The 27,965-nt window shown below is 49.9% G+C and overlaps 2 protein-coding genes across 13 annotated transcripts in view; one reads left to right on the top strand and one right to left on the bottom strand.

Moving 5' to 3' along the window:
- PLAU (plasminogen activator, urokinase) overlaps positions 1-22,938 on the bottom strand; it is a 45,727-nt gene extending 22,789 nt beyond the window's left edge. The window contains exon 1 of the mRNA XM_023204909.1: positions 22,184-22,938. The gene's annotated coding sequence lies outside the window, so the exon portion shown is untranslated. The remainder of the gene's footprint in view (positions 1-22,183) is intronic.
- Positions 22,939-23,088: 150 nt separating this feature from the next.
- Positions 23,089-27,965, top strand: part of CAMK2G (calcium/calmodulin dependent protein kinase II gamma) — a 62,590-nt gene continuing 57,713 nt past the window's right edge. For 4 of the 12 annotated variants that reach the window (XM_023204933.2, XM_023204931.2, XM_023204929.2 and 1 more), the window contains exons 1-2: positions 23,090-23,285; positions 24,597-24,691. In XM_023204933.2, the coding sequence (XP_023060701.1) occupies positions 23,221-23,285; positions 24,597-24,691 (160 nt within the window). In that variant the 5' untranslated portion in view covers positions 23,090-23,220. Of the gene's footprint in view, positions 23,286-24,596; positions 24,692-27,965 lie in introns of all 12 variants that reach the window. The other 8 variants (XM_023204936.2, XM_023204934.3, XM_023204932.2 and 5 more) reach the window with 4 other exon arrangements.

Below are 27,965 nucleotides of genomic sequence, written 5' to 3'. Positions count from 1 at the left end.
CTTCACCCCAAACACTTCAGTTTATATCTGTTAAGAACAAAAAATTTCACGTAAATAACACAAAATTATCACATCTAATACAATTTAACATTGAGTATGGAGAAAGAAATGGGGACTGGCAGGTCTAATTTTAAAAATGAACTTTGAGTCTGAGTCTTTTTCCTTTGGCAGGCACGTGGATTTCTGTGTTTATCGCCCACAGGGCTTGCGGTAGGATGCTTCTGAGACCTTCATCCACTGGCCACTGGTCAGCCCGCAGTTGCCCTCTGAGGCTTCCTGTCTCCTTTTAGAGCTGACAGACACCACAGTGAGTCAGTTCTGCCAAGGCTTGACTCATTTTTAACCCAGTTTTGGTGATCAAATATAATACCCTGGAATTTGGCACTACAGCTCAAAAGGTATGGAGGGCCCATGGTTAGAAGACGGGGCTCCAGCTGCTTCCTGTTGCCCCATTCCCATTTCTTTATAAAGATTGGAGTGAACTGCAATTAAAGTCAGAGAAACTTGGGTTGAAGCTCTGGCTTAAACTCTTGTTAGCTGTGCTACCTTAAGCAAGTGATTTAACCTCCATAAGCCATGGTTTCCTCTGTGAGATGGTGCTTCCGAGCTCCATAGCATTGCTGTGGGGGATTAGATAGCTAGTGCATGAAGAGCTTCTCGGCACTCTGCTTGTCACAAAGGAATTCCCCAGTAAGCTAAGGTTATTGTTATCACCACTACTATTAGGATCCTGAGATCCTTGGTTTTGCTCACTCTGTTACCCATGCTGGTTTTGAATTCATGGCTTCACAAGGGCAACGGAGACCTATATGGGGAGCTTCAGCCACCCAGGCTCCTCTAGTGCTAGATTTAAAGCTAGAAGACCTGAATCTGATCTAGGTTCCCCCATTTACTAGCTGTGCAGCCTTGGGCATTTTTCACGAGTCTCAGTTTTCTCATATATAAAATGGGATGATTATGTAAAGTTGTAAATGTCAAATGAAATAATGTGTGCTAAAGCTTTATAAATAGCCAAAAATAGTAATAAAAAAAGGCATAGATGCACAGATGTACAAGGTACTCAGGATCAGAAGAAAAGACATCAAAAGAAAAGGTTAGGGTCAAGATGGGAATCAAAGCCAGGCATGGTGGCACATCTGTAGTCCCAGCTACTCAGGAGGCTGAGGCAGGAGGATCACTTGGGGACAGGAGTTTGAGACTGGCCTGAGCAACATAGCAAGATCCAGTTTCTAAACATTTTTAAAAAATATGTATGTATAGGAATCAAAGTTGGGATTGCTGGGATTGGCACCAGGGCTGTAAAAGCAATTGTGATCAAGATTGGGGCTGGCACTGGGGTCAAACAAAGCTTTGGGTGAGGACAGGGAAAGTATAAGGAGCAAGGTCACAGCAGGGGTTGGGTGGGGTTTTTTGGGTCAGTATAGGAATCTAAGCTGGGAGGTGCACACTGTCTGAGCCCTGAGGGGGTACAGGAGTGCTGTGCAGTGACTCAGAGGCGGCTCCACTGCCTTGGTTAAGGCTCTAATCCAATGATCTTAGTTTGGGGGAAAGTAGAGCGTGGGATTTTAAAAGTCCTTGGAGATCTGCAAAAGTACAGGCCTTTGGCAAGTCAGTTCCATTGGAGTAGTGCAACCATCTCATTTCCTTCATCCTCCTTCCCCACCCCCAGTAGTTAAGTTGGATCAAGTATTAGCCTGTCTCCGGGGACATCCTGCACTGTGCTGGTCCTGATGGCTCTGACCATCCCTCTTCCATCCATCATCCATCATCCACCTAGCATCATTTATCCATCAACCTACGACGTACTGAGTACTTGCTATGTGTTCAGCACTGTACTAGACCCTGGGGATCCAGCAATGATAGAGGCAAGCCCATAACCTGTCCTCGTGGAGCTTCAGTCCAGAGGGGAGACAGATAATACAATGGATTTCCACCTTCTGCATTTATGGGAATAGTGGCAGATTTTAAAATCTGTCTGGGAGATAAAGATTGCCAACTTATTCTTGAAAATCCCTTACATTACCAGGACCTAGGCATTCAGAAGCTCAAAAGCCGAGAAACAACATCTATTTCTCTTTGTACTTTGGTTGTGACCCTGGGGCAGTAGCTGTCAAGATCTGGCTTTAATGGTGGCATGTGACTTTAAATAAAGGAATTTCTTTGTTTCGGGCTTTTTCAGCTGAGTGTGTGGTAGGGTTTGAGTAAGTGAACTGCATTCATGATGGAACCACAGTGTAAATACAAATTAAACCAATATGTAAGTAATGATTGTGAACATGTTAAGAAGGAATACAATCGCCTGTGTGAATGTGCAACAGAGGGACATAACCTGGTGAGGGGCGGAGGAGTGGATGAAGTGGAAGACCCCACTGAGGAGGTGACATTGACACTGAATACTGAAGAATGGCCGTGAGGGAGCCTGTCGTAAGGGGAAAAAGAACTTCCCGGCCAGGCGCGGTGGCTCAAGACTGTAATCCCAGCACTTTGGGAGGCCAAGACAGGCGGATCATGAGGTCAGGAAATCGAGACCATCCTGGCTAACACGGTGAAACCCCGTCTCTACTTAAAAATACAAAAAACCATCCGGGCGAGGTGGTGGGTGCCTATAGTCCCAGCTACTCGGGAGGCTGAGGCAGGAGAATGGCGTGAACCCAGGAGGCGGAGCTTGCAGTGAGCTGAGATCCGACCACTGCACTCCAGCCTGGGTGACAGAGCGAGACTCCGTCTCAAAAACAAAAAAAAAAGAACTTCCCAGGCAAAGGAGTTGACATGAGGCAGAAAGGAACATAGAGCATCGTAGGAACTGAAAGCCACTCAGGTACAAGACATCAAAGAGATAATGAAGGGCCTCCCCTCATCAGTCCTCAAAGTGAGGATCTATTTCACATGCTCTGACACAGTGCACTTAACTGCACAGAGGGAAGGCAGTCTGATATTCAGGGAGTTAAATAATTCAGTTGCAGGGCTAGAGAAACAGAAATAACCAGTCAACATTTTTTCTTTTTTTTTTTTTTTTTTTTGGAGACAGGGTCTCACTGTGTCATCCAGGCTAGAGTGCAATCTAGCCTGTTGACCAACAGACCATCAGTTTGGTATTCTGACATAAACTAAGATTTCATCTGTCTTTCTCATAGTAACCACCCAGCAAAGGAACACACATACCGCAGCCTTGACCTCCCAGGCAGGTGATCCTCCCACCTCAGCCTCCTGAGTAGCTGGGACTACAGGAACGCACCACTATGTCTGGCTAGTTTTGTATTTTTTTCTTTTTTTTTTTTTTTTTGAGATGGAGTCTGGCTGTGTCGCCCAGGCTGGAGTGCAGTGGCGCGATCTCAGCTCACTGCAAGCTCCGCCTCCCGGGTTCATGCCATTCTCCCGCCTCAGCCTCCAAGTAGCTGGGACTACAGGCGCCCGCCACCACGCCCGGCTAATTTTTTGTATTTTTAGTAGAGACGGGGTTTCACCATGTTAGCCAAGATGGTCTCGATCTCCTGACCTTGTGATCCGCCCGTCTTGGCCTCCCAAAGTGTGTATTTTTTTTTTTCTTCTTTTTGTAGAGATGGTTTCACCACATTGCCCAGGCTGGTCTTGAACTCCTGGACTCAAGCAATCCTCCGAATTAGCCTCCCAAAGTACTGGGATTACAGGCATGAGCCACCATGCCCAGCAAGTCAACATCTTTTGGAATCACTGAGCTAGCTATATCATGTAATGCATAGAAGAACAGGAAACAAACTATTGGAAACAGAGACAGTGGGATTCAGAGCTGTAATGCAGTAGACTACACACAGACATAAACCAGGCGTGGTGAACGTGAGCACCCACAAAGCTGTATAGGTAACATAAAGAGGAAAGCAGGCTGAGTGCAGTTCTTGCCTTTCCTAAAGGAGCAACTGCTGCTCAGCTCCCAGTGATTATTACCACATGGGAACTGAAGACCAGTTTTGCTAGATCTTCTGTATTGTAGCGGATCCTGTCAGTGCCAGCTTCCTCTGACCTCTGAAGCCCACTCTTCCCTCCTGCACAGTAGCCTGGAAGTTCCCCAGGAGCTACCACTGCCATTACCCTTCCTCCCCTACACCACATCAGCGCCCAACCAGTGACTGATGAGTTTGGTGGATAAATAAACTAATGCCCTTGCCTCTCAGGTGAGAAAACTTTGAGATACATGTTGGACACTTTTCCCAGAGTTCTGCAGGAGAATTAAGCTCCAGTTGCCCATATACATAGTACTTCCTTGAAACCTCACCCTTATTGACTGTCTCAATTCCTTTCTGTATTTTTTTTTTTCTTGAGATGGAGTCTTGCTCTGTCATCCAGACTGGAGTGCAGTGGTGTGATCTCAGCTTGCTGCCACCTCCATCTCCCTGATTCGAGCAATTAACCTGACTCAGCCTCCGAAGTAACTGGGATTACAGATGCCCGCCACTAGACCTGGCTAACTTTTGTATTTTTTATAGAGACAGTGTTTTGCCATGTTGGCCAGGCTGCTCTCAAACTCCTGACCTCAAATGATCTGCCCACCTTGGTCTCCCAAAGTGCTGGGATTACAGGAGTGAGCCACCGCACTTGGCCTTTTTTTTTTTTTTTTTTTTTTTTTTGAGGCACGTTCTCACTCTGTTGCCCAGGCTGGAGTGCAGTGGTGCAATCACAGCTCCCAGGCTCAAGCAATCCTCCTACCTCAGCCTCCTAAGTAGCTGGAACTACAAGCATGTGCTACCACGCCCAGCTAATTTTTAAATATTTTTGTAGAGACAGGGTCTCACTATGTTGCCCAGCTGGTCTCAAACTCCTGGGCTCAAGCGATCCTCCTGCCTTGGCCTCTCAAAGTGCTGGGATTATAGGCATGAACCTCCGTGCCCAGCTCCCGCTTCCTTTCTCTGTCTCACTTCCCCAGTCTCTTACTGCAGTTTCCTGTAATTAACTCCCAAATAAACTACTTGGTACTGAAGCCTTATAGCAGGGTCTGCTTCTGAGAAAAACCAACCTAAGGACACTAAATGTTAAGATATTTGAAATCTGAGTTTGTTTTGTTTTGGTTTTGGTTTTGTTAGAGACAGGGGCTCACTCTGTCATGAAGGCGGAGTGTAGTGGCACAATCACAGCTTACTGTAGCCTCAACCTCCTGGATCAAGGGATGCTCCTCCCAAGTAGCTAGAATTATAGGCATGCACTACTGCACTTGGCTAATTTTGTTTTTTTGGTAGAGGTGGGGTCTTGCTATGTTGCCCAGGCTGGTCTTGAACTCCTCACCTCAAACAATATTTCTGCCTCAGCCTCCCAAAGTGCTGGAAGTGCAGGTATGAGCTGCCATACCCAGATAAAACCTGGATTTTTTAATGTTAAATTTTCCCAATTAAAATAGTCCATGTTAACAAAATCAGGTCTGGGGACTACATTTGACCAACAGACCATCAGTTTGGGATTCTGACATAAACTAAGACTTCATCTATCTTTCTTATAGTAACCACCCAACAAAGAAACACACGTACTAAAGGAAGTGTTTTAGAAAAAGCTGGAGGAGGCCAGGTGCTGTGGCTCATGCCAGTAATCCCAGCAATTTGGGAGCCCGAGGTGGATGGATCATCTGAGGTCAGGAGTTCGAGACCAGCCTGGCCAACATGGTGAAACCCTACTTCTACTAAAAAATACAAATATTAGCTGGGTGTGGTGGTGGGCACCTGTAGTCCTAGCTACTCAAGAGGCTGAGGCATGAGAATTGCTTAAGCCTGGGAAGAGGAGGTTGCAGTGAGCCAAGATCACACCATTGCACTCCAGCCTAGGCAACAGAGTGAGACTGTCTCAAAAAAGAAAGAAGGAAGGAAGGAAGGAAAGAAGGAAGGAAGGAAGGAAGGAAGGAAGGAAGGAAGGAAGGAAGGAAGGAAATGAAAAGAAAAGAAGGAGGAAGGAAGGAAGGAAAGAATGGAGGGAGGGAGGAGAGAAAGAAAGAAAAGAAAGAGGAAGGAAGGAAGGAAGGAAGGAAAAGAAAAGAAAAGAAAAGAAAAGAAAAGAAAAGAAAAGAAAAGAAAAGAAAAGAAAGAGAGAGAAAGAGCGAGCGAGCTGGATGAGGCCAGGCGTGGTGGCTCACGCCTGTAATCCCAGCACTTTGGGAGGACAAAGCAGGAGGATCATTTGAGGTCAGGAATTCAAGACCAGCCTGGCCAACATGGTGAAACCCTGTCTCTACTAAAAATACAAAAAATCAGCCAGGCATGGTGGCGCATGCCTGTAATCCCAGCTCCTTGGAAGGCTGAGGAGAATCACAAGAATCACATGAGCCTGGGAAGCAGAGGTTGCAGTTAGCCAAGATCGCACCACTGCATTCCAGTCTGGGCGACAGAGTGAGATGATGAGACAAAGAAAAAGGAAGGGGAGGGGAGGGGAGGAAAGGAAAAGAAAAGAAAGGAAAAGAAAAAGAGAGAGAAAGAAAGAAGGAAAGAAAAGAAAAGAAAAAAGAAAAGGAGGCCGGGCGCGGTGGCTCAACCCTGTAATCCCAGCACTTTGGGAGGCCGAGACGGGCGGATCACGAGGTCAGGAGATCAAGACCATCCTGGCTAACACGGTGAAACCCCATCTCTACTAAAAAACACAAAAAACTAGCCGGGCGAGGTGGCGGGCGCCTGTAGTCCCAGCTACTCCGGAGGCTGAGGCAGGAGAATGGCGTAAACCCGGGAGGCGGAGCTTGCAGTGAGCTGAGATCCGGCCACTGCACTCCAGCCTGGGCGGCAGAGCGAGACTCCGTCTCAACAAAAAAAAAAAAAAAAAAAAAAGAAAAAAGAAAAGGAAAGGAAAAGAGTTGGATGAGAAAGTTCTAAAGATAGAGACTTGTGCCACATGGAAATGGCGGCTTAACATCGGGTCAGTTAGAGAAGGGCTCAGCAATGATGAGTGTTCCTGCTAGAACGGCATTTCTTGCCCATGGCTCCCTGCTGCAAGCTTCCTCATTTGAATCAGGCCTTGGCAGCCACCACTCCCACCAGGGTAAGTCATATGAAGGCCCCATGGGAAATCCCAGAGCCTAGCCAGGCCCAGTGGCCCATAGGCAGGCACTCCAGCAGCTGCACACCAAACTGGTTCTGTAGCTACAGTGACAAGCCAGGGCCTGCTGGCCACAGTGTCCTCAGAATCAGACTTTTCTGGTACCTAGTCCACAACCTTCCCCGGGGCCACAGTTGCAGCTGCTGTTCCCTGTGATATTAGCTCAGCTCACCTGGCCTCTTGGCACAAGGAAAGTTCCCAAGAGCGCAGGGGTGAGGACCTGGTTGAGGGAGCAGTAAGCCCCCTCCTCTGGCACCTCTAGCCAAGCCAGCTTTCTAGGTAGTCATCCAATTCAGCCACCCAAAGTGCTGACAGGAGGAACTGTCATCCTGGGGCTGCATAAAGGAAGACTGTCCAGACCCTGGAGGGCAGAGGGCTGCACCTGGCTGGGATGCCCAGACAGGCCCATGGGTGACAGACAGCACCTTATGCCCCAAGCCCAGTTTCTAGCGGTGTTTGCACAGCCTGTGCTATTTTAGGTTTCTTTGTCATCGCTGCAGGCAAACTGGGCTGGAGGAGTCTGATTAGAAGAGAAAGAACCGGTTTAACAGAGCTAGGGTGATGGGGGTTGCTTCCCGGAGCTGGCCCCATAGCACCAGGTAGAAGAGCAGGTGTCAATGCTTCCGAGGCTCACAGCTGGGTTAAGATTATGGCACTGGGTTTCAGAGCAACTTGTCAGAATAAAGGAGGAAAAGGGAGAACTTTGAGCTTCAGGAGCCAGAGGCTATAATTTCTGTCTCAGGAATAATGATGACAACAATAATACCCTTATTATAAATGTGCTTTATAATATACAAGATACCTTCATAGACATTATCTCATTTGATCCTTACTGCAGCCCTATGAGGCAGGCAGATATTCTTCACCCCACTTTAAATATAAGGAATCTAAATCTCACCCAAGTAAGTGACTTGTCCAAGGTCACAGTCTTAAGAAAGTGGCAATGGCAGGGCCTGCATCAACGTAGAAGGGGGTTTGGGGAACCTAGACCTGCATAGCTAGAGGTCTTTGCAGGAAGAAAGGAACTCAGAGGATGAATGGGAAGCCCTGCCCTTCTGCTGATGGCCCTGGGAAATACGGGGCTTCATGGCTCTGTGGCCTGAGAAGTGACCCCATACACAGAGCCTGCTGGTGGTCTGGGCATGTAGGGCCATCACAGCAGGCCCCTGGGCAGCTTCATCTCCTCTCTTGGCTGGCGGGTGGGAAGGGTTTTTCTGTTCCCCTTATGCCGCCCCCTGAGTCAGCTCTCTGGCATTGCCCTGGCATGTCCTGGGCCCCACGCCCAGGCAGTGAGGAGGCATTGGCAGATTGCCCAGGGAATGCTGCTGCCTTAACTTAAGCCAAATCCTAATTACGACCCCCTTCCCGGAGGCAACCCAATAATAGCTGCATTGGAGGCTGCAACTTGTAGGCACAAGGTGAGTCTCCCCTGCCCCTTGGGCTTTCTGGCACAGGTGTCACTGGGCACCCACCTTTACCTGACGGCTGCAGCCCTGGAGGGAATGCAGGGAACAAATCCATTTTATAGACTTTGGCTGAGCCAGGCTGCCACCCCAGGGCCCTGCTTGGGTTTCTGGTCACATCCAAATAGCTACGGAGGGAGTTGCTTTTGGACAGAATGGAGGAAAACAGAGCCAAGACTCCAGCCTGAAGCCGCCTCAGCTGTTTCTGGGGCTCTGACTCAGAAGCTGCTTCTCAGGAATGTGGAGCACTGGGGCCTCTGAGACCCTTGTCCAGGCACAGTGGAATGAACAACTGGGTGGAGGGGATATTTCACTCTTCTCTGTCTTTTCTGAAAACACCCACATACAGAAATCCACCACTGGGCAGGCTGAGAGCTCCTCCAGGAAGGAAGCCTTCCCAGACCCCCTCAGACCCCAGGGATCTATCCCTAGAAATGGCCACGGGCAGCCACAACTTGCACTTACAAAAATGCTGCACTGCATGGGAGTCTGTCTCTATCCCTCTATATCTTATCTCCCCAGCTCTGTTGTGACTTCCCTGACCTCATGCTTCTGAGTGAAAAAGAGTGCCCTGAATATCACATTCATTTGACAAACATATTGACTGACAGATAATCTGAGAAAAAGGAAGAAATAAATAAACAAAAAGAGACAAAGATAAATCAGTAAGAAAGCAAGCAGGCAGATCGCAACACAAAGTCTGGGGAATCTGCTTCCCTTTCCAAGCAAAGCTCCCAGGTCACCTGGAGAAGGGAGAGTAGGAAGGCTGTGTTGAGGTGGCCTGGTGCTTCCTCGTCCCTAGCACCCACTCCAGCCCCAGATGCCCTCAGATCTACCAGAAGACACTGGAGATCCTTCTACCTCCAGAAAGGAGGGGTTCTGCAGTGATTCTCCAAATGTGGATGATTTTCTTTTCTCTGCTTCTGGCCTTACTTCCTTGCCCTAAAGCAAGTAGGTGTCCCATGGGATAATTCACAGTGAAATGAGACAGAGAGAGAACCCTGGAGGAGAAATCATGTCAGCAGTTCATCATACAATGCATTGATTTTAGGTTTGTCTGTGTACGTCATTAGATCATAAGAGCTGGGAGGGTAGGAAGGGAGGTCTTGTTCACCAAGCTAGTCCCAGAGTATAGCATCCTGCCTAGTACACAGAAGGTGCTCAGTCGGGTGCCCCATATATATTTGTTGATTTGGCTCATCGAGGGGCACCTGGAACCTGCCAGAACACGCCTGTTACCTAGCTGGCATCAGCAACTTTTATTCTGGAGCTCATTCCATGTCTGAGATGTAGTGATCTACTGGAAGAAACCAAAGCTGGAGGCACCAATAGACTGTGGTGCCTTGGGTGCTAAGACAGACTTGGTGCTGGAAATGACTCCTGGGGTGGAGTGGGCTGAGTAATCTGGTGGCTCGCTGGCTCTCTAAAACTGGGTCTAAGGCGGCCTCTAGTGGACAAGCAGAATCACTGCCCGTTTGGAGTGGAGGCCCAGCCTCCTCACTTCTTTTACTTTTTTTTTTTTAAATAGCATTTCCTCCTTTTTTTTTTTTTTTTAACTATACTTTATGTTCTAGGGTACATGTGCACAACGTGCAGGTTTGTTACATGTGCCATGTTGGTGTGCTGCACCCATTAACTCGTCATTTACATTAGGTACATCCCCTAATGCTATCCCTCCCCCAGCCCCCCACCCCACAATAGGACCCGGTGTGTGATGTTCCCCTTCCTGTGTCCAGGTGTTCTCATTGTTCAATTCCCACCTATGAGTGAGAACATGTAGTGTTTGGTTTTCCGTTCTTGTGATAGTTTGCTGAGAATGATGGTTTCCAGCTGCATCCATGTCCCTACAAAAGACAGGAACTCATCCTTTTTTACGGTTGCATAGTATTCTATGGTGTATATGTGCCACATTTTCTTAATCCAGTCTGTCATTGATGGACATTTGGGTTGGCTCCAAGTCTTTGCTGTTGTGAATAGTGCTGCAGTAAACATACATGTGCATGTGTCTTTATAGCAGCATGATTTATAATGCTTTGGGTTTATACCCAGTAATGGGATGGCTGGGTCAAATGGTATTTTTAGTTCTAGATCCTTGAGGAATCGCCACACTGTCTTCCACAATGGTATACCATCTCACACCAGTTAGAATGGTGATCACTAAAAAGTTAGGAAACGCAGGGCACGGTGGCTCACGCCTGTAATCCCAACACTTTGGGAGGCCAAGGCGGGCGGATCACGAGGTCAGGAGATCGAGACCATGGTAAAACCCTGTCTCTACTAAAAAAATACAAAAAATTAGCCGGGTGTGGTGGCAGGTACCTGTAGTCCCAGCTACTTGGGAGGCTAAGGCAGGAGAATGGTGTGAACCTGGGAGGCAGAGTTTGCAGCGAACCAAGATCGCGCCACTGCACTCCAGCCTGGGCCACAGAGCAAGACTCCGTCTTGTTTGTTGTTGTTTTTTGAGATGGAGTCTAGCTCTGTCGCCCAGCCTGGAGTGCAGTGGTGCAATCTCAGCTCACTGCAACTTCTGCCTCCCGGGTTCAAGCAATTCTCCTGCCTCAGCCTCCCAAGTAGCTGGGATGACAGACACGTGCCACCATGCCCAGCAAATTTCTTTTCCTTTTTCTTTCTTTCTTTTTTTTTTTTTGAGACAGAGTCTGGCTGTGTCGCCAGGCTGGAGTGCAGTGTTGCAATCTCGGCTCACTGTAACCTCCGCCTCCCGGGTTCAAGCTATTCTCCTGCCTCAGCCTCCTAAGTAACCGGGATTACAGGCGTGAGCTACCATGCCTGGCTGATTTTTGTGTTTTTAGTAGAGACGAGGTTTCACCATGTTGGTCAGGGTGGTCTCGATCTCTTGGCCTCGTGATCCGCCCATCTCGGCCTCCCAAAGTGCTGATTACAGGTGTGAGCCACTGCAGCCGGCCGCTAATTTTCGTATCTTTAGTAGAGATGGGGTTTCACCATGTTGGCAAGGCTGGTCTCAAACTCCTGACCTCAAGTGCTGGGACCTCAAGTGCCTCCCAAAGTGCTGGGATTATAGGCATGAGTCACCGCACCCGGACTCAACATAAGAAATTTAGAAAGCACATTCAAGGAAGAAAAATAGTTCACATTGATACCACTATCAGAGATAGGAACTATTAACCTAATGATGCACATCCTTCAGCATGTGGAGCCTGTCCACAAAAGCAGGGCAGTGTGGGAGTGGAACAAAACCACAAGACTGACCAGAACTATGCAGGTTCCGGAGAGTTCTACATGGGCATTCATACTTAATGCTGAAGGAAACAGCATTTCAGCAAAGAAGTAGCCTATTGAAAGTGATCTTATTTTCTGCAGATCTCTGCCTATGTGTTCATTTCAGCAGAGGGGCTTTCTCTGACCACATTATATCAAATAGTACCCCTCTGCCACTCTCTACCCCTTTCCCTGCTTTAATTTTTTGGTAAGACTTATCACCACCTGATGTATTAAATATTTATTTGTTCATTTGTTTATTGTTTGTCCCTCTCACCAGAAGGTAGGCTTCCTGAGGGCAGAGACATCATCTTTTTTTTTCACTACTTTTTTTTTTTTTTTTTTTTTTGAGACAGAGTCTTGCTCTGTCACCCAGGCTGGAGTGCACTGGTGTGATCTCTGCTCACTGCAACTTCCACCTCCTGGGTTAAAGCAATTCTCTTGTAGCTGGGACTACAGGCGCGTGCCACCATACCCAGCTAATTTTTGTATTTTTAGTAGAGATGGGGTTTCACTATATTGGTCAGGTGGTCTTAAACTCCTGACCTCAGGTGATCCACCTGCCTCGGCCTCCTAAAGTGCTGGAATTACAGGGGTGAGCCACCGCGACCGGCCTTGTTCACTACTATATACCCAGCACTGAGACAATGTCCCATTAATATTTCTTTTTTTTTCTGAGACAGTGTTTTGCTCTTCTTGCCTAAGCTGGAGTGCAATGGCGCAATCTCGGCCCACTGCAACCTCCGCCTCCCGGGTTCAAGCGATTCTCCTGCCTCAGCCTTCTGAGTAACTGAGATTACAGGCATGCGCTACCATGCCCGGCTAATTTTGTATTTTCAGTAGAGACAGGGTTTCTCCATGTTGGTCAGGCTGGTCTTGAACTCCCAACCTCAGGCACTCAGCCTCCCAAAGTGCTGGGATTACAGGCATGAGCCACTGCGCTTGGCCAATATTTCTTACAAAGAAATTTTCTTATTTCAATTTTCAATATTCAATTTTCAATTTTCAAAATTTCAAAATTTTCAATATTTCTTAGAAAGAAAGAAAAAGAGATAGAGAAGGAAGGAAGGAATCAAGGAAGGAAGGAAGGAAGGAAGGGGAAGGGAAGGAAAGGAAGGAAAGGAGGGAAGGAGGGAGGGAGGAAGGAAAGAAAAAAGGTAGAGAAAGAAAGAGAAAAAGAAAGAAAGAGGAAAATAAATAAAATGGGTCAGCAAAGTTAGAAGGAGGGCTACTGCAGAAACTCAGGAGGCTGAGGAAGGCCTAGTCCAGGATGGTGGGAGGGAAATAAAAAAGAAGAGATGGATACAAGGACATGTAAAGGGAAAAATATATGGGTGTCAGTTCCTAATGATATACAGGATGATAATAATAACAAGTATCATTTATTTAGCATCAGGCATCGAGCCATTCACCTACAAATACTATCATTAAATTATTATAACAACCCTACAGTGAAAGTTATAACATCTTTATTTTACCAATAAGGAACACGAAGCTCAGGGAGCTTAAGTACCTTGCCCAAGGTCGCACAAGTATTAATAGTAAGCAGCAATCCCAGAATTCAAACCCAGCTCTGTCCCCTGAGTGAGATAAGGGATGAATCAAGATTGACTCCAAGATTCTGAACCTAAGTCATTGGCAGACTAGTCACGTCACTGTCAGAGCCAAGGGATCCTGAGAAGAAAACCAGTCAAGGGTGGCAAGAGGTATATACTTCTAATGGCTAATATATATATATATATATTTTTTTTTTTTTTTTTTGAGACGGAGTCTCACTCTGTCACCCAGGCTGGAGTGCTGTGGCCGGATCTCAGCTCACTGCAAGCTCCGCCTCCCGGGTTCACGCCATTCTCCTGCCTCAGCCTCCCGGGTAGCTGGGACTACAGGCGCCCGCCACCTCGCCTGGCTAGTTTTTGTAGTTTTTAGTAGAGACGGGGTTTCACCGTGTTAGCCAGGATGGTCTCGATCTCCTGACCTCGTGATCCGCCCGTCTCGGCCTCCCAAAGTGCTGGGATTACAGGCTTGAGCCACCGCGCCCAACCTAATGGCTAATATTTATTGAGCCCTGACTATTCCAGGCACTCTTTTGCCCTTCACTTATACTGATAATTTATTCCTCATAAATTCCTATCAATAGCTAGGAGGAATAAGTTCAAGAGATCTATCAGGAGACATAGCACTGTGATTGGCCGGGTGCAGTGGCCTGTAATCCCAGCATTTTGGGAGGCTGGGGTGGGTGGATCACTTGAGGTCAGGAGTTTGAGACCAGCCTGGCCAACATGGCAAAACCCTGTCTCCACTAAAATTACAAAAATAAATAAATAAATAAATAAATAAATAAATAAATAAATAAATAAATAATAGCTAGGTCTGGTGGCACGTACCTGTAATACCAACTTGAACATGGGAGGCCAAGGTTGCAGTGAGCTGAGATCATGCCACTGCACCCCATCCTGGGTGACAGAGTGGGTCCTTGTCTCAAAAAGTTAGCATGGTGACTATAGTTAATAACAATGTACTGTATTCTTGAAAATAACTAAGAAAGTTGATTTTAAAGTGTTCTCAACACAAAAAAACAGTATGTGAGATAATGCATATGTTAATCAGCTGGATTTAGCCACTCCATAATGTATACATATTTCAAAACAACATGTTGTATATGATAAAGACATACATTTTTTTTGCCAGTGAAAATAAATAAGATGCTAATTAAAAAAAAAAAAAGTCTATGAAGTGAGTACTAGTATTATTCCTATTTTGCCGGTAAGAAAACTGAGGCACAGACAAGTCATAAAACACAGACCAGGCGCGGTGGTTCACGCCTGTAATCCCAGCACTTTGGGAGGCCAAGGCGGACAGTTCACTGAGGTCAGGAGTTTGAGACCAGCCTGGGCAACATGGTGAAACTCTGTCTCTACAAAAAATACAAAAAGAAAATAGCTGGGCATAGTGGCGCACACCTGTAGAACCAGTTACTCAGGAGGCCGAGATAGGTGCATAGATTGAGCTTGGGAAGTCTAGGCTGCAGTGAGCTGTGATTGCACCACCACACTCCAGCCTGGGCAACAGAACGAAATAATGTCTCAAAAACAAAAAACAAAAGAAATGCTCACAGGCTCCCACGGCTAGTGTGTTCTCAACCATCATGTTATCCAGTCTCTCGATGTGGTTAATTTAGAGAAGGATCATGTCGAATTTGGGTGGATAGTGTGACATTCAAGTGGGAATGTCTAGAAGGGGATCATCTGTAGCTCAGGTCTGGGACCTAGCAGCCTCTGGACCCTGCCTGGAGTCCAGAGAGTTGGACATGGGTCCTTCCTTTTTTTTTTTTTGAGATGGAGTCTCACTCTGTCACCCAGGCTAAAGGGCACTGGCACGATCTTGGCCCACTGCAACCTCCGCCTTCCAGGTTCAAGTGATTCTCCTGTCTCAGCCTCCGAAGCAGCTGGGATTACAGGCGTGCACTTGCACGCCTGGCTAATTTTTGTATTTTTGGTACAGACAGGGTTTCGCCATGTTGGTCTCGAACTCCTGACCTCTCAGGTGATCCTCCTGCCTTGGCCTCCCAAAGTGTTGGGATTACAAGCATGAGCCACCGTGCCCAGCCTGACATGGGTCCTTCCTGAGGCACATCCCTGCCTGGCCTGTTAGCTCACCCACAGCCAGGCATGATTTCCATGTGGCTGGTCCCAGCTTTATGGCCTGTTTCTCCCCCTCTTCACACCCTCCCCTCCTTTTCTCCTGACCACCCCGTGTCCCAAACACCTGTCAAGCCCTCAGCACCTCAACACTGTGTTTTCCACTGGCATTGCCTCCTCAATTCCACTTCTATCCACCAACATCCTTCCTCTCCTTCCTTTCTGTTAAGTCACTTCTGATGGTTCCAACTGATTCCATTACTCCCATTTACACCATGCTTTGCTTTTACTTTCCAAGCATTTGTTGAGTACCTACTACAGCTGAGGCACTTTAGATCCTGGGGATGCCAGGATGAACATAAACAGGCGTAGACCCTACCCTCTTGAGGCCTGTAGTCATAGAAACACCTGTATACACTTGGGACAAGTGCTTTGAAGAAGTGGCAGATGGTACTTTTGGGGCTGTCAAGACACGAATTTGATCTGGTCAAGAGGCCAGGGAAAATTACCCTGAGAAAATGCTGCTTGGGCAGAAAACAGGAGGACACACAGGCAAAGAGGGGAGGGAAGAGTGAGTCAGGCAGCCACCTGTGCAAAGACCCAGAGGCTGCCTGTGGTGCTAATCTTGGGGCTTGTATCCTTGTTTTATTATCATGTTTATCTTCTTGTCCCCCATGAGTAAAGCTCTTTAAGGTAGGGCCTATTTCTGGCCTCTTGCTGTCCTCTGCAGGGGTTAAGACTAAAGCTTGCCCAGGGCAGAGAGACAGTTGTTTGAATGGACTAAGTGGACACTGTCTGTTTCTGCAGAGACCCCCAGTGCACCACCCCCAGAACCCCTGAAGTGCAGACAGGTCATCCTGTGGCCATCTCTACCACCCTTCTTTGTGGTGGCCAAGGGCCAAGAAACAGCGTCGCTTCTAGCTCCAGACCCAGATTTATGTCTGTCCTTGATGAAGGTGTCTTCTTGCACTGAGCTGGGATTTCAGGTCTCCTTTGTTTGTGAGCATGGAGGTAGCCTGCCCCTGTGGGCTCCCTGCGAGTTACAGAGTTTGGGACCACAGAAGGAACGTCAGGGTGGTTGTACCAGGATGGTGGGGTTTATTAGGGCCTCTGGGCCCTATTCTCCCACTGCTGCCCCCTGGCCCACTCTGGCCACACCAGTCTTCTTTCCACCCCTCAAATACTCCATGACCTTTTTAAAAAATTTTATTTTATTTGAGACAGGGTCTCGCTTTGTTGTCCAGGCTGGAGTGCAGTGGCATGATTACGGCTCACTGCATCCTCTGCCTCCCAGGCTTAAGTGATCCTCAGGCCTCAGTCCTCCAAGTAGCTGGGACCATGACCGCTTTTTATCTCAGGACTTTGTCACTGCCCCTTCCACCAGGAATGCTCTTGTTTGGATCTTCAAACAACTACCTCCTTATCATCATTTCTAAATGTTATTCCTAAATGTCTCCCTCAAAAGTTGCGTTCAGAGAGCACCCAGGTCTGAGTACCTCGGTTAAAGGCGCCCTCTATGTTCCCTACCCCATCACTCTCTATCCTCATTACTTGATTTTACTTTCTCTGTGGTAGGACCTAACTTCAGTCCAAAATGACCTCTTTCCAGGTACACCGCCTGCCTACAGGGATGTAAGCGCCAAGAGGCAGAGTTTTGCTGGATTCTTCTCTTCTGTTTCCTAAATGACAGGAACAGTGGAGCTACTCAATAAAATGAATGAATGAATGAATGAATGAATGAACAAACGAACGAACAAATGTCCCCTGTGGGTACATGCCTGGATTCAGGGGGCTGGGACTAGATTGAGATAAATCCACAATGAGTTTAAGATTCCAACCTAGATGGTATTGGTGGTGTGAGCCTGTCTGAATTGCCCCCCATTCAATTTACAGGCCCCCTATCTCTTTCTATTCACTGCCCTTCAATCATATCCTCCGAGCTCCACCATCAACTGTGTTAGCTATTTGCCCCGGGGCATGCTACTTTACCTTTCTAAACTTCAGTTTCCTCCTCTAAACTTCCATACTTGCAGGGTGATGGCGAGAGTTAAATGGAGTAGATTATTTAGAGTGCTTAGTGCACGAGCCTTGCAAGTAGCAAGCCTTCTCTAGACGTTACCTTCCCTGGTGAGTTTTGTCATCCTGACCACATCTCGCTTTGTCATTTTTTTTTTTTTTGACGCTCCCCTTTCCATCCCTCCCTGTGTGCCTCACATTTGCCCACCAGGGGGCCCCACATGCTGCTCTTCCTGCCCTGGTCGTCCACGCTGACGCATGCCGCCCGCCTGTAGTGGCATCAGTACCTCACTGGTGCCTCTGATGACAGCTCTGTCACTGTCTCTGATGACAGATTTGTCCACTGGTTCTGCCTCTTCATTCCAAGTATCTCAGCCCCTTGCACCCAATACTTCATTCATTCCAAAAGACTGAGCACCTACTATGTGCCAGGCTTCAATGGTAGGTGTTGGGGATACAAGGAGAAAGATCAGCCATGCCCTGCCTTCAAGAAGCTCACAGTCTATAAGAGGATGGCAGAGGGGTCAAGAGGCAGAGGGGGCCACACCCTGGACTGGATGGATGAGAAGGCCAGGATCACATTGCTCTTTGGAACTAACCCGCTGGCTGGAAAACGTGCGGAAGCTCCCCGCCATCAGGCCCTCAGCTCCTCACGTTACATATTTCTACACTTACCTGAATTTCTCAGCTCAGCTCTTCATCCCTAGTGCCTCAAACCCTATTCTAGATACCTCTGTTCCTTACACCAGATGCTGCAGCCCTTGCCTCAAACACCTCAGCCTCTCATTCCAAAATCTCCTATGTCCCAAACTTCAGGAGCTCAGCCACTCACCTCAAATATATCAGCCCCTCCTCTAAGAAATACTGCAGTCAGGCCAGGTGCGGTGGCTCATGTCTGTAACCCCAGCACTTAGGGAGGCTGAGGTAGGAGGGCTGCTTGAGTTCAGGAGTTCAAGACAAGCTCAGGCGACATAGCAAGACCTTGTCTCTACTATAAATTTAAAAAATTAGCTGGACATGGTGGATCGTGCTTGTAGTCCCAGCTACTCAGGAGACTGAGATAGGAGGATGGCCTGAGCCCAGGAGATAGAAGCTGCAGTGAGCTGGGATCACTTCACTGCACTTCAGTCTAGGCGACACGGTGAGACTCTATCTTAAAAAAAAAAAAAAGAAGAAGAAGAAAAACAAAATGCTGCAGTCATTGACATAATCTGTGGTTCTCAGTCCCTTTTTTTTTTTTTTTTTTTTTTTTTTTTTTTCAGCTTTTAGATTTAGGAGGGATGGGAAAAAGTAGTGATTTGGAGAAGCCCACTGGTAGGCTTTTTCTGATGTGTCTTCCAGGGCAGAGGGGCATCCTTCACTCCCTCCCAGTGTGAGGATTGCTTATTTAAATATTGTGTTTGCAGTGACTCATGCCTGTAATCACAGCACTTTGAGAGGCCAAAGCAGGAGGACAGCCTGAAGTCTGGAGTTCATGAGCAACCTGGGTAACATAGCAAGACACTCATTTCTACCAAAAAAAAAAATTAAGCTGGGTATAGTGTCATGGACCTGTAGTCCCAGCCATTCTGGAGGCTGAGGCAGGAGAGTGGCTTGAGCCCAGGAGTTCAAGGCTGCAGTGAATTAGGATCACACCACTGCACCCCAGCCTGGGTGAGAGAGTGAGACACTGTCTCAAAACAAAACAAATGTTTTATTTGCTTTCTCACTCTTTCCTATCTCCATGATCACATCTTCTCTCCAGTTTTAAATGCCTCACCATTAATAATTCTCTGAGAGTTCCTTGGAGAGAGGTCATGATCTCATCACTCCTAATTCTCCAAAACTAATCATAGAATCTCAGAGTTGGAAATGACCCAGAAGTCCAAAGGGTTCCAAACTTCTTTTTAGTTAGGGAGTCTTAACTGCAACCAAATCTTATGTGGAGCATCGATACATATTTGACTAGCTGTTGGGGCCTGGCCATGTAACCCCATGGATTCTGCTTAGAATATGGACTGAAAACCCCTCATGGACATGAGACTTTGCAGGCTTCAAAGAGAAAGATCTGAATGATGGAGGGTCCCACCCAGTGGGTGCCTCTGGTGATTATCAGGGTATTGATACCTTTGTCATTCCCTGTTCTCCGAGCTCTGAGCACAGCCTGAGTGCTGGTGCTGCCCAGGGGACTGACTACAACCGGAGCAACCCAGCCCGAAGACCCCAGGAGGTTGCCATAGATACTGAGGTGGAGGGAGCTGTTGAGCTTGTTATTATTTGTGTGTATCTTCCCTCTAATTGCTGTGGGGTAGCTGGATGTTGTGTGGGCGCTACATCAGTGGGGATAGAGGAGGGTGTATGTGCGAGGGTGTGTGTTTGTGTGTGTACACAGAAGTGTCTATAGGCTCCAAACCACCACCATGGATGCGTCAGAGGCTGCGCTGTTGAGAAGTAGTGAGGGAGGAAGGGAGAGGTAGAGATACGAAGGAAAAAGGAGGCTGGACAAGGTGGCTCATGCCTGTAATCCCAGCACTTTGGGAGGCCAAGACAGGATGATTGCTTGAGTCTAGGAGTTTGAGACCAGCCTGGTCAAAATTGTGAGATCTCATCTCCACAAAAAAAATTAAAACTAGCTAAGTGTGGTGGCACATGCCTGTAGTCCTAGTTACTTGGGAGGCTGAAGTTGCGGTGAGCCGTGACGGCACCACTGTACTCCAGCCCGGGCGACAGAGCGAGACCCTGTCTCAGGGGGAAAATAAAAAAAAAAAGACAATGGATTAAGTTTTCTTCTAATTGTGTGAATTCTAATTTTCTACTTTATTTGGATGTTTCAGAAAGTAAAAGGCAGTGACAAACCTGTGGTAGGGAGTGATATTTGTTGAAAAGCAGCTAGCTCCACTTATATAGTACTGTGAGTCACCCCTGAGGCTTCACCCCAATATTTTTCTCATCACTTTACCTTTTAGAGATACAGTGCAAAATGCTTTATATGGTTACCCTGAAACAACTAGTGGTGAACCCTCCCCTCAGTCGGGATGATGTTCCTCTCCCAGCAGGCACGTGAGACTGGTCAGGGTTGTAGTCCTGTTTTACATTTGCCCAGGGATACTCCTAGGGGACCCCATGGCAGCCTCTTCTGTGCTTGTTCTGACCTCTCCTCCTCTCCTCATTCCACCTTCCATTCATGAATAGAAAGTTTCAAGTATCAGCCTGGAGATCAGGAAGCAAGTTGCCTTGAGCACTTGGGAAGGGCACATTGATGATCAACTGATATTCGCGGTTGCTTCTGCTTTGAAGATGGATGACAGAAACTCAACACTTACTGGCATCTCCATGTACGCAATCTCATTGCCCTACCCCACACTGGGACTTGGGACCTGGCTCTCACCCAGGTGCTTTGAGATAGGAAGTGGCCTTACTCTCCACTTTACTTCCTGTTGCCCTGGGGAGGGGTGGGGCATGGTGTTCTGGCACTGCTACCCTTTCCCTTGGCCCTCTCTACCCTTCTCCCTAGAGAACTGCTAATGCTTTTCCTTTAGGGCTTCACGCCCTTCCATTCCCTAATCACCCCTACTGGGCAGTCTGGTTCCCAAAGCAGCTCCCAGTGCTGTTGGGTCAGGACAGGAGGGGAGCACTCCTGGAGAGCTCTGCCCCACCCACCCCTCAGGGAGGCAGCTTGGGAGGCTGGGACACCTCTCAGCCCCCTACTCTGGCAGAGCGAGCCTGCTCCAGACGGAGACCCAACTCCCAGTGGGCGTCCTGCTGTAATCAAGACTGTGCGGCTGCCTCTGGCTGAGCTCCACCCTGCCCAGTTAGGGCTGGCCTCAGCCTCAGGGGACAGCTGCCCAGGCAGGTCAGGAACCTGCCCAGCCAGTTTGTCCCCCATTGAGACAGTTATGTGCCTCTGTCCCACCAACTTGTGATAGTGGGGACAGGAGAAGGGGGGGTATCTCCCTCTGCCATCCCACAAATATTTACTGAGGGTCTGGGGCTGAGTGTACAATGGTGAACAAAAGGTGCAGAGGCCCCACCTTATTGGAGCCTACAATTCAGTGGGAAGGCAAATATTAAACAAATAATAACAGCAAACATAGTTCTTTCTTTTCTTTTCTTTTTTGAGACAAAGTCTCGTCCTGTCGAGTGCAGGCTAGAGTGCAATGGTGCAATCTCGGCTCTCTGCGACCTCCGCCTCCTGGGTTCAAGCAATTCTCCTGCCTCAGCCTCCTGAATAGTTGGGATTATGGGCGCGCGCCTCCATGCCCAGCTAATTTTCATATTTTCAGTAGAGACCAGGCTTCACTATGTTAACCAGTCTGGTCTCAAACTCCTGACCTTGTGATCCACCCGCCTCAGCCTCCCAAAGTGCTGGGATTACAGGCATGAGCCACCGCGCCCCACCCAGCAAACTTAGTTCTAGTTAGGTACCAAGTACTATTCTAAGTGCCTTAGCCCATTTAGTGCTCACAGGCCTATGAGGTACATAATATTATTATTCCCAGCCTGGCGAAGTGGCTCACGCCTGTAATCCCAGCACTTTGGGAGGCTGAGGCGGGTGGATCATGAGGTCAGGCGTTCAAGACCAGCCTAGTCAACATAGTGAAGCCCCGTCTCTACTAAAAGTACAAAAAAATTAGCCGAGCGCGGTGGCGGGGCCTGTAATCCCAGCTACTCGGGAGGCTGAGGCAGGAGAATCACTTGAACCCGGGAGGTGGAGGCTGCAGTGAGCCTCTGCACCACTGCACTCCAGCCCAGGCGACAGCGCAAGACTCCGTCTAAAAAAAAAAAAAAAAAAAAAAGGATTAAGTGACTTACCCAAGGTCACGGAGCTCATCAGTGAGTTGCCCAGAAATCCAAGCCAGGCAGTTTGATGCAAGTTCACTCTTAGACAGCTATGAGATAGCTCTACTGCCCCTCATACCAGTCAATGCCTCATTACAAAATGTGGTAGGTGCCAGAAAATAAAAGTAAGAGGGTGCCTTGCAAGAATATGGGGATTTCCCCTTTCTTCCACTTTCTCTTCTAGCCCCCACTGCACAAAGCAAAGCTTTCTGAGTCTTCCCACTTCACCCCTTTCACTGCTGGCCGGATAGAGAATACTCTTTCATCTCTGCAGTTATGGTGCAGGGAGGCAGAGTCCTACCTGTATCCTTGTCCCTGGCCTGGTCTCCCTGATCAACCCGCGCCTGAAGGGTTTCTTTCTAATAATGGCCCTGGTGGTTGCGCAAGTCTAGACTGTCAGCTCCCGGAGGGAAGGCAGCTGGCAGCTGGCTCTGCGCAGGCTGGGGGCGCCTCCTGGGCATGCAACCTGGCACAGGCTCCTTCACCTTGGCTCTCTCCCCACATGCTAGGAGCCCGGTTGGGGGCTCGGGACCCGCGTGTGGGTCCCGTCCAGAGAGCTCAGTGGTCCAGACCCCTACACTCCTAACACACGCACCCTCGCATGCACGTTCCCAAGCCTGCGCGGGGTCCGCCCCGGGACGAGCCCATAAGTCGCGAACCTTCCAGCTCGGTCTGCCCGGACGGGTGGACCAGATCGGGGACCCCCTCCCCTCGGCTGCCCAGCGCGCCTGGCCCAGCGCGGGCGGCTCCGGGGCGGGGCGGGGCCGGCGGCGGGAGGCCCCTCCCCGGGGGCGGGCCGGGGGCCGGGCTGAGGGGGGAGGCCGGCGGGGCTGGGGGCGGGGCGGGCGGGCGGCGCGGGGGTGTCCCTCCCTCCCTCGCTCTCCCCGGTAAAGTCTCGCGGTGCTGCCGGGCTCAGCCCCGTCTCCTCCTCTTGCTCCCTCGGCCGGGCGGCGGTGACTGTGCACCGACGTCGGCGCGGGCTGCACCGCCGCGTCCGCCCGCCCGCCAGCATGGCCACCACCGCCACCTGCACCCGCTTCACCGACGACTACCAGCTCTTCGAGGAGCTTGGCAAGTACGGCCCGCCCGCCGCGGTCCCCCTGCCTGCCCTGCCGCCCGGGCGCTATGCGGCTCCTCGCCCCGCCCCCCGGCCCTGCACCGGCCGCTGCGGCGCCCCCTCGGCCGCCCCACCCCCGCCTTTCCCGCCTGCCGCCTCTGGGCCCCGCGCCCCCCGCGCCCTGCCCCGCATCCCCCTTGGCGCCCTGCAGCAGTTGGCGGGGCCGCTGCTCCCCGCGCGCCGCCGCGGACACTGCAGCTCCCGGACCCTTCCCGGGTGCCCTCCAGCCCCGCCCCTCCGCACCCTTCATGCGCCCCGCTCCCGGCCACCTCCCAACGCTGCCAGGTTGCTCACTCTGTACCCTGAACCCAGGTCCCACGCGCCTCGCACTCAGGACCCTCCCCGGCCCTGCAGCCCTGGCCCCGCTGCGGAGCCCGGGCGTGGGGGGGGTGCTGTTTGGCGCCCGGCCCCGCCCCCCGCGAGTGCCGCTCCAGGCTCCCAGCCCCTCGGCTGGGCAGTGCTGCGGCACCCCCGTCCCCTCCCCCATCCCTGCAGTGGTCCCGGGAGCCGCGCCGCAGCCGCAGCATCCCCCTCCCCTCCGCACTGAGCTGGCCGCTGCAGCAGCCCCGGCCCCCCACCCCCACCCGCGGCATCGAGCCCGGCCACTGCAGCCCCCGCCCCGACCGCCCCCCTAGACGTTTCCAGAGCTGAGTGCGAGCTCCCATTGGGGGGGACGTCAAGGAAAATAACATGGGAAGGGGAGTTCTTGATGTCTGACTGTGTCCTCTCTTCCCTTGCTGTCAGTTGAGCCGGGATGCAGTGAGATGAAGCCGGCTGTGGGAGAGGAGGGGGGGTTGAGCCTCACTTTGCCCCATGGTTGAGGGAGATTTCTCTTTCAGGGGATGATACCCTCTTTTTAATGTCTCCTTCCCCGACCCTCAACTGTTCCTGGTGAGAGAAGGGCAGGGTCTGTCTGCTCCCTTCTGCCCTGGTTCTCTTGGCCGGGACCGCAGGGCTGTCTGAGATGCAGCAGGTGTGTGTTTTCAGCGTCGCCCACCCGCTCCTGATGTGCAGCCTGAGGTGGAGGCTGTTGCCTTGCCCAGGGACTGGATGAGGGGGTGGGAGCGCGGCACACCACCCACATCTGTTCAGTGACTTGCGGTGGCCGCGTCCTTCTGCCTCCTGTTGGATGGTGGTGGTCGCAGCGCCGGTGTGTGTGCCTGTGACTAGAGGTCTGGTGGTGGGAGCATCATCGTCCCCAGACTTGAAGTGTGTCTGTGTCACTCTGCCCTGCTCCGTGTCCCAGTTCTTTCCCCCTTCTCCCTCCAGGGGTGCTTTCTCTGTGGTCCGCAGGTGTGTGAAGAAAACCTCCACGCAAGAGTACGCAGCAAAAATCATCAATACCAAGAAGTTGTCTGCCCGGGGTGAGTGTTCACTGTCTTGACCTCTTCCTGAGGGTGCCTCCAGGGGCTATGGTTTCTTCTGAAGAAGCCCCAGAAATTGGGGGTTGTGCGTTTTAGCACTTGGAGAGGAGTTGGAATTTCAGACTGGTTGGACTTTGTGTCAGGCTGAAGCCAGAAAAGGCGTTGCATGGGGGACTGGAAGCGCCCAGGTACAAAAGAATGAAGGAAGAGATGCAGGTAGCTGCAGTGGCCCCCAAAGGCTCAAGGGAGTTCGGTCTTCAGGGAGGTGGAGGATATGGGGGTGGTGGGTGGTACGGAATGGGGAGCTCTTAATTTGGGGCATTTGGAGCGTCTCTCTTTGGGGCAGTGGTGGCTACGGCAGGCCTTTCCTGGTCCCTGTGCCCCAGTGGTGACTTAGGATGGAAATGCAGTAAGTGAGCAGCTCTGACAAAGCCAGCCTCCCCTGCCCACCAGGCGGCAGAACAGACTCCCAAGGGAAGGGAATCTGTAAACATCAGGGGAGGCTGCTACTGGCGAGGGCTTCTTAGGAACAAATTCTGCCAGATGAACTTGATTGCTTTTTTGATCAAATTACAAAGTTGGTGGTGCAGCAGCAGATGTAGTCTGTCCTAGGTGGAGGGTGATGCCTCATGGTCTAGAAATCCCAAAGGCCTGGTTTGGGCAGGAACTGCACTACCTCCAAGTCTGAGGAGCATAAAGGCCAAGGCCTTGGGGCCTCACTTGCGAGATCCTCCCAGGTACCTGAGGCTGGGAGGGTCAGGGCCTGTCTTTCACACCTTGAACCTACACTCTCTGAACCTCCTATTGGGTGCTTGCCAAACTCACCTCATCTGATAGGTGTAGACCCAGCATTGTGTGAAGTGCTCTGTGAACAGGTCTAGTGAGTACAGAGGTCAGATCTTGGAGGGCTGCAGGGTGCAGCTGGGGAACAAAGGTTGTGAGACTCAGAGAATGGAATTAGGGCTGGGCAGTAGGATGCCATAAATATATTAGGAGCCAGGACACATGCCCTGGGGAAGACATGGGCCTTGGCCAATAATGACCCGAGTTTCTCTGGGATAAGAGACATAATAGATGTCCCAAATGCTCAGAGAAGCTCTACAATTTCATGGAGATGACATTGGGCTTCTGTCATATTGGCAGTTGTTCTGGGACCTGTTTAGCAGGGCCTTTTCCGCTACCTGGCTGGGGACTCTCTCTCCATCCCCTAGTAGGGCACTAATTTCTGACTCCCATCCAGCTCCACCTCTTCCTGTTCGTGTGCATTGCCTATAAAGTTGGACTTGTTTGTTTTCTTTTTCTCTGGGTACCTTGAGTCTCAGGATGGTTGCCATAGAGATATGTGAGCAGTCAGATGCCCTCCTCCCCTGGAGTGGGGGTGGGGGGACAACAGGGGCTGGGCTCTCTGGCAGACATCCTCTGGCCAAGGATGGAAGGTGCAGGCAGGAACGATGGCTTGAGGCTGGATACCTCTCATGCCCACACAGCAGAACCCTGGTGCATCAGAAACGGGGCTGGTGTCTGGTGTCTCCAGTTGATGACGCAATGCTTTGCTATCCTCATCTCACCAGTGTCCTCTGACCCAGGGGTAAGGGAAGGAGAGACGGCTGGGAGCCGAATTCTAGGATATGAGGAAAGGTGATGTGGTGACTTCCTGCAGCTGCCTGACTGGGGCTTTCATTTCCTACTCCTTTCCTACCTGCCTGAACTTCATGACCTGTGTGATAGCATCCCTTTCCCTTCCTCACCTCCTTTCAACCTTGTCCCATCTTTCCCAACAGATATCTTTCCCCGGCCAAACTGGATGAGGTTTGATTTCTCTTTGATTTTTTCCCCCCCTCAAGAAGAGGATTCTTGTGTAAAAGTATATGCTTCAGACAGAAACTCCCCCTCTCCCAAGATGGATATGCCAAGACTGGGCTCTGTTGTGTGGCCTCATGTGCCAGGTTGACTTTGGGACAGAGGCACAGATGATAGGCACAGATGCCAGCCAGAGGGGTCAGAATATGTAAGTGCCAGCCAGTACTGTGTGGAGGTGGGAGAGTGGAAAGGGCCTGTCTTGGAGATGGAGGGAACAAGGTGGAGCTGGACTATAGGTGTGGGCATGGGGGATGTGAGCTCCTGGAGAGAGCTGGGCCAGGGTAGCCATGGGCTGGTGCCCATGGGGTTAGGGAGTAAGGGCCATGGATTCCCTGTAGACTCTCAGTTTACACTGTATATTTTATAAAGGTGCAGGCACTGGGGCTGGGTTTCACTCGTCGCTGTCTGTTTAGGGCTCTGCAGGTGTTGGATTTCTGTGTCTGGGAATGTCGTGGGCCCACCAGGGTCATCTGTGAAGGTCTGAAGGGGCTTGCTGTGTTCACTGGGTCTTCCTGCCTGCTATCTTTCTTGTTTGTGATTCTCTGGGCTACAAACTGAAAAGATAGAGGGTATAGAGCTGTTTCTTCTTGGCATCCTTGGTGAGGTGGCTGGGAGGCAGGGAGAGGGATCACCTGGTCTTCTAGGGGGTTCGATTGAGACAGGAAGCCTTCCTTTGGGCTGTTGTGTCTTGTCCCTATGGCCTCAGAGGCCCACATTGGCGGCTAGGTTGTAGGGTGGGGAGTTCATGCGGATATGCATTGAGCACTCTTTGTCTGTGGGCCTGTCTACATAAAGTCACTGAAAGTCACATAACGTCACTCTGTTTGCTTCAGAACCGTGATAGGAGTGGAGCTGGGCTCTTAAGGGAGCCCATGGTTCCAAGCTTAGCTCCCCTAGGCCGAAGGAGGCATTTAAAATAGGCTTGGATGCAGGAGCTAGTGGGCCAGGTGATGGCAATGATAAGTCGTTATTTTAAGATTTAAGAGCACCCCCCTCAAGGAGCCTGAGCCCTTATGTCTTTTTTTATTTTTAAATCTTCATATTCCCTTCTTATCTTTATTCATATGCATAAAGATTTTCACCTCGCGGAGCATAACATTTTATATCCTGCTCTCTTTGCTTATATCCAAAGTATTTCCCCCATATTGCTACAGTTGAAGGGCAAATGGTCCTTTCTTCTACATCATTTAGGATTTATCCCTAGAACAATCAGCATCAGAAGAAACTTCTGTATATGTACCATTTATCTGGATTCCAGTCGCTTTCACCGAGATGGATACTGGGGTAATGCCCTTGGCCTTACTAAGAGATGTTATTGGAAATGGTGTTATGAAATCTGTTATAATACTTTAACATATTTATTTAATCTGTACATTCCATGTGAAGAAATTTCTTTTGAAGCTAAATGTAAACA

Source organism: Piliocolobus tephrosceles, chromosome 9, assembly GCF_002776525.5.
Source record: "Piliocolobus tephrosceles isolate RC106 chromosome 9, ASM277652v3, whole genome shotgun sequence".
Taxonomy (NCBI): domain Eukaryota; kingdom Metazoa; phylum Chordata; class Mammalia; order Primates; family Cercopithecidae; genus Piliocolobus; species Piliocolobus tephrosceles.
The sequence above is the reverse complement of the archived record's forward strand: the minus strand, read 5'-3'. Positions and strand labels throughout refer to the sequence as shown.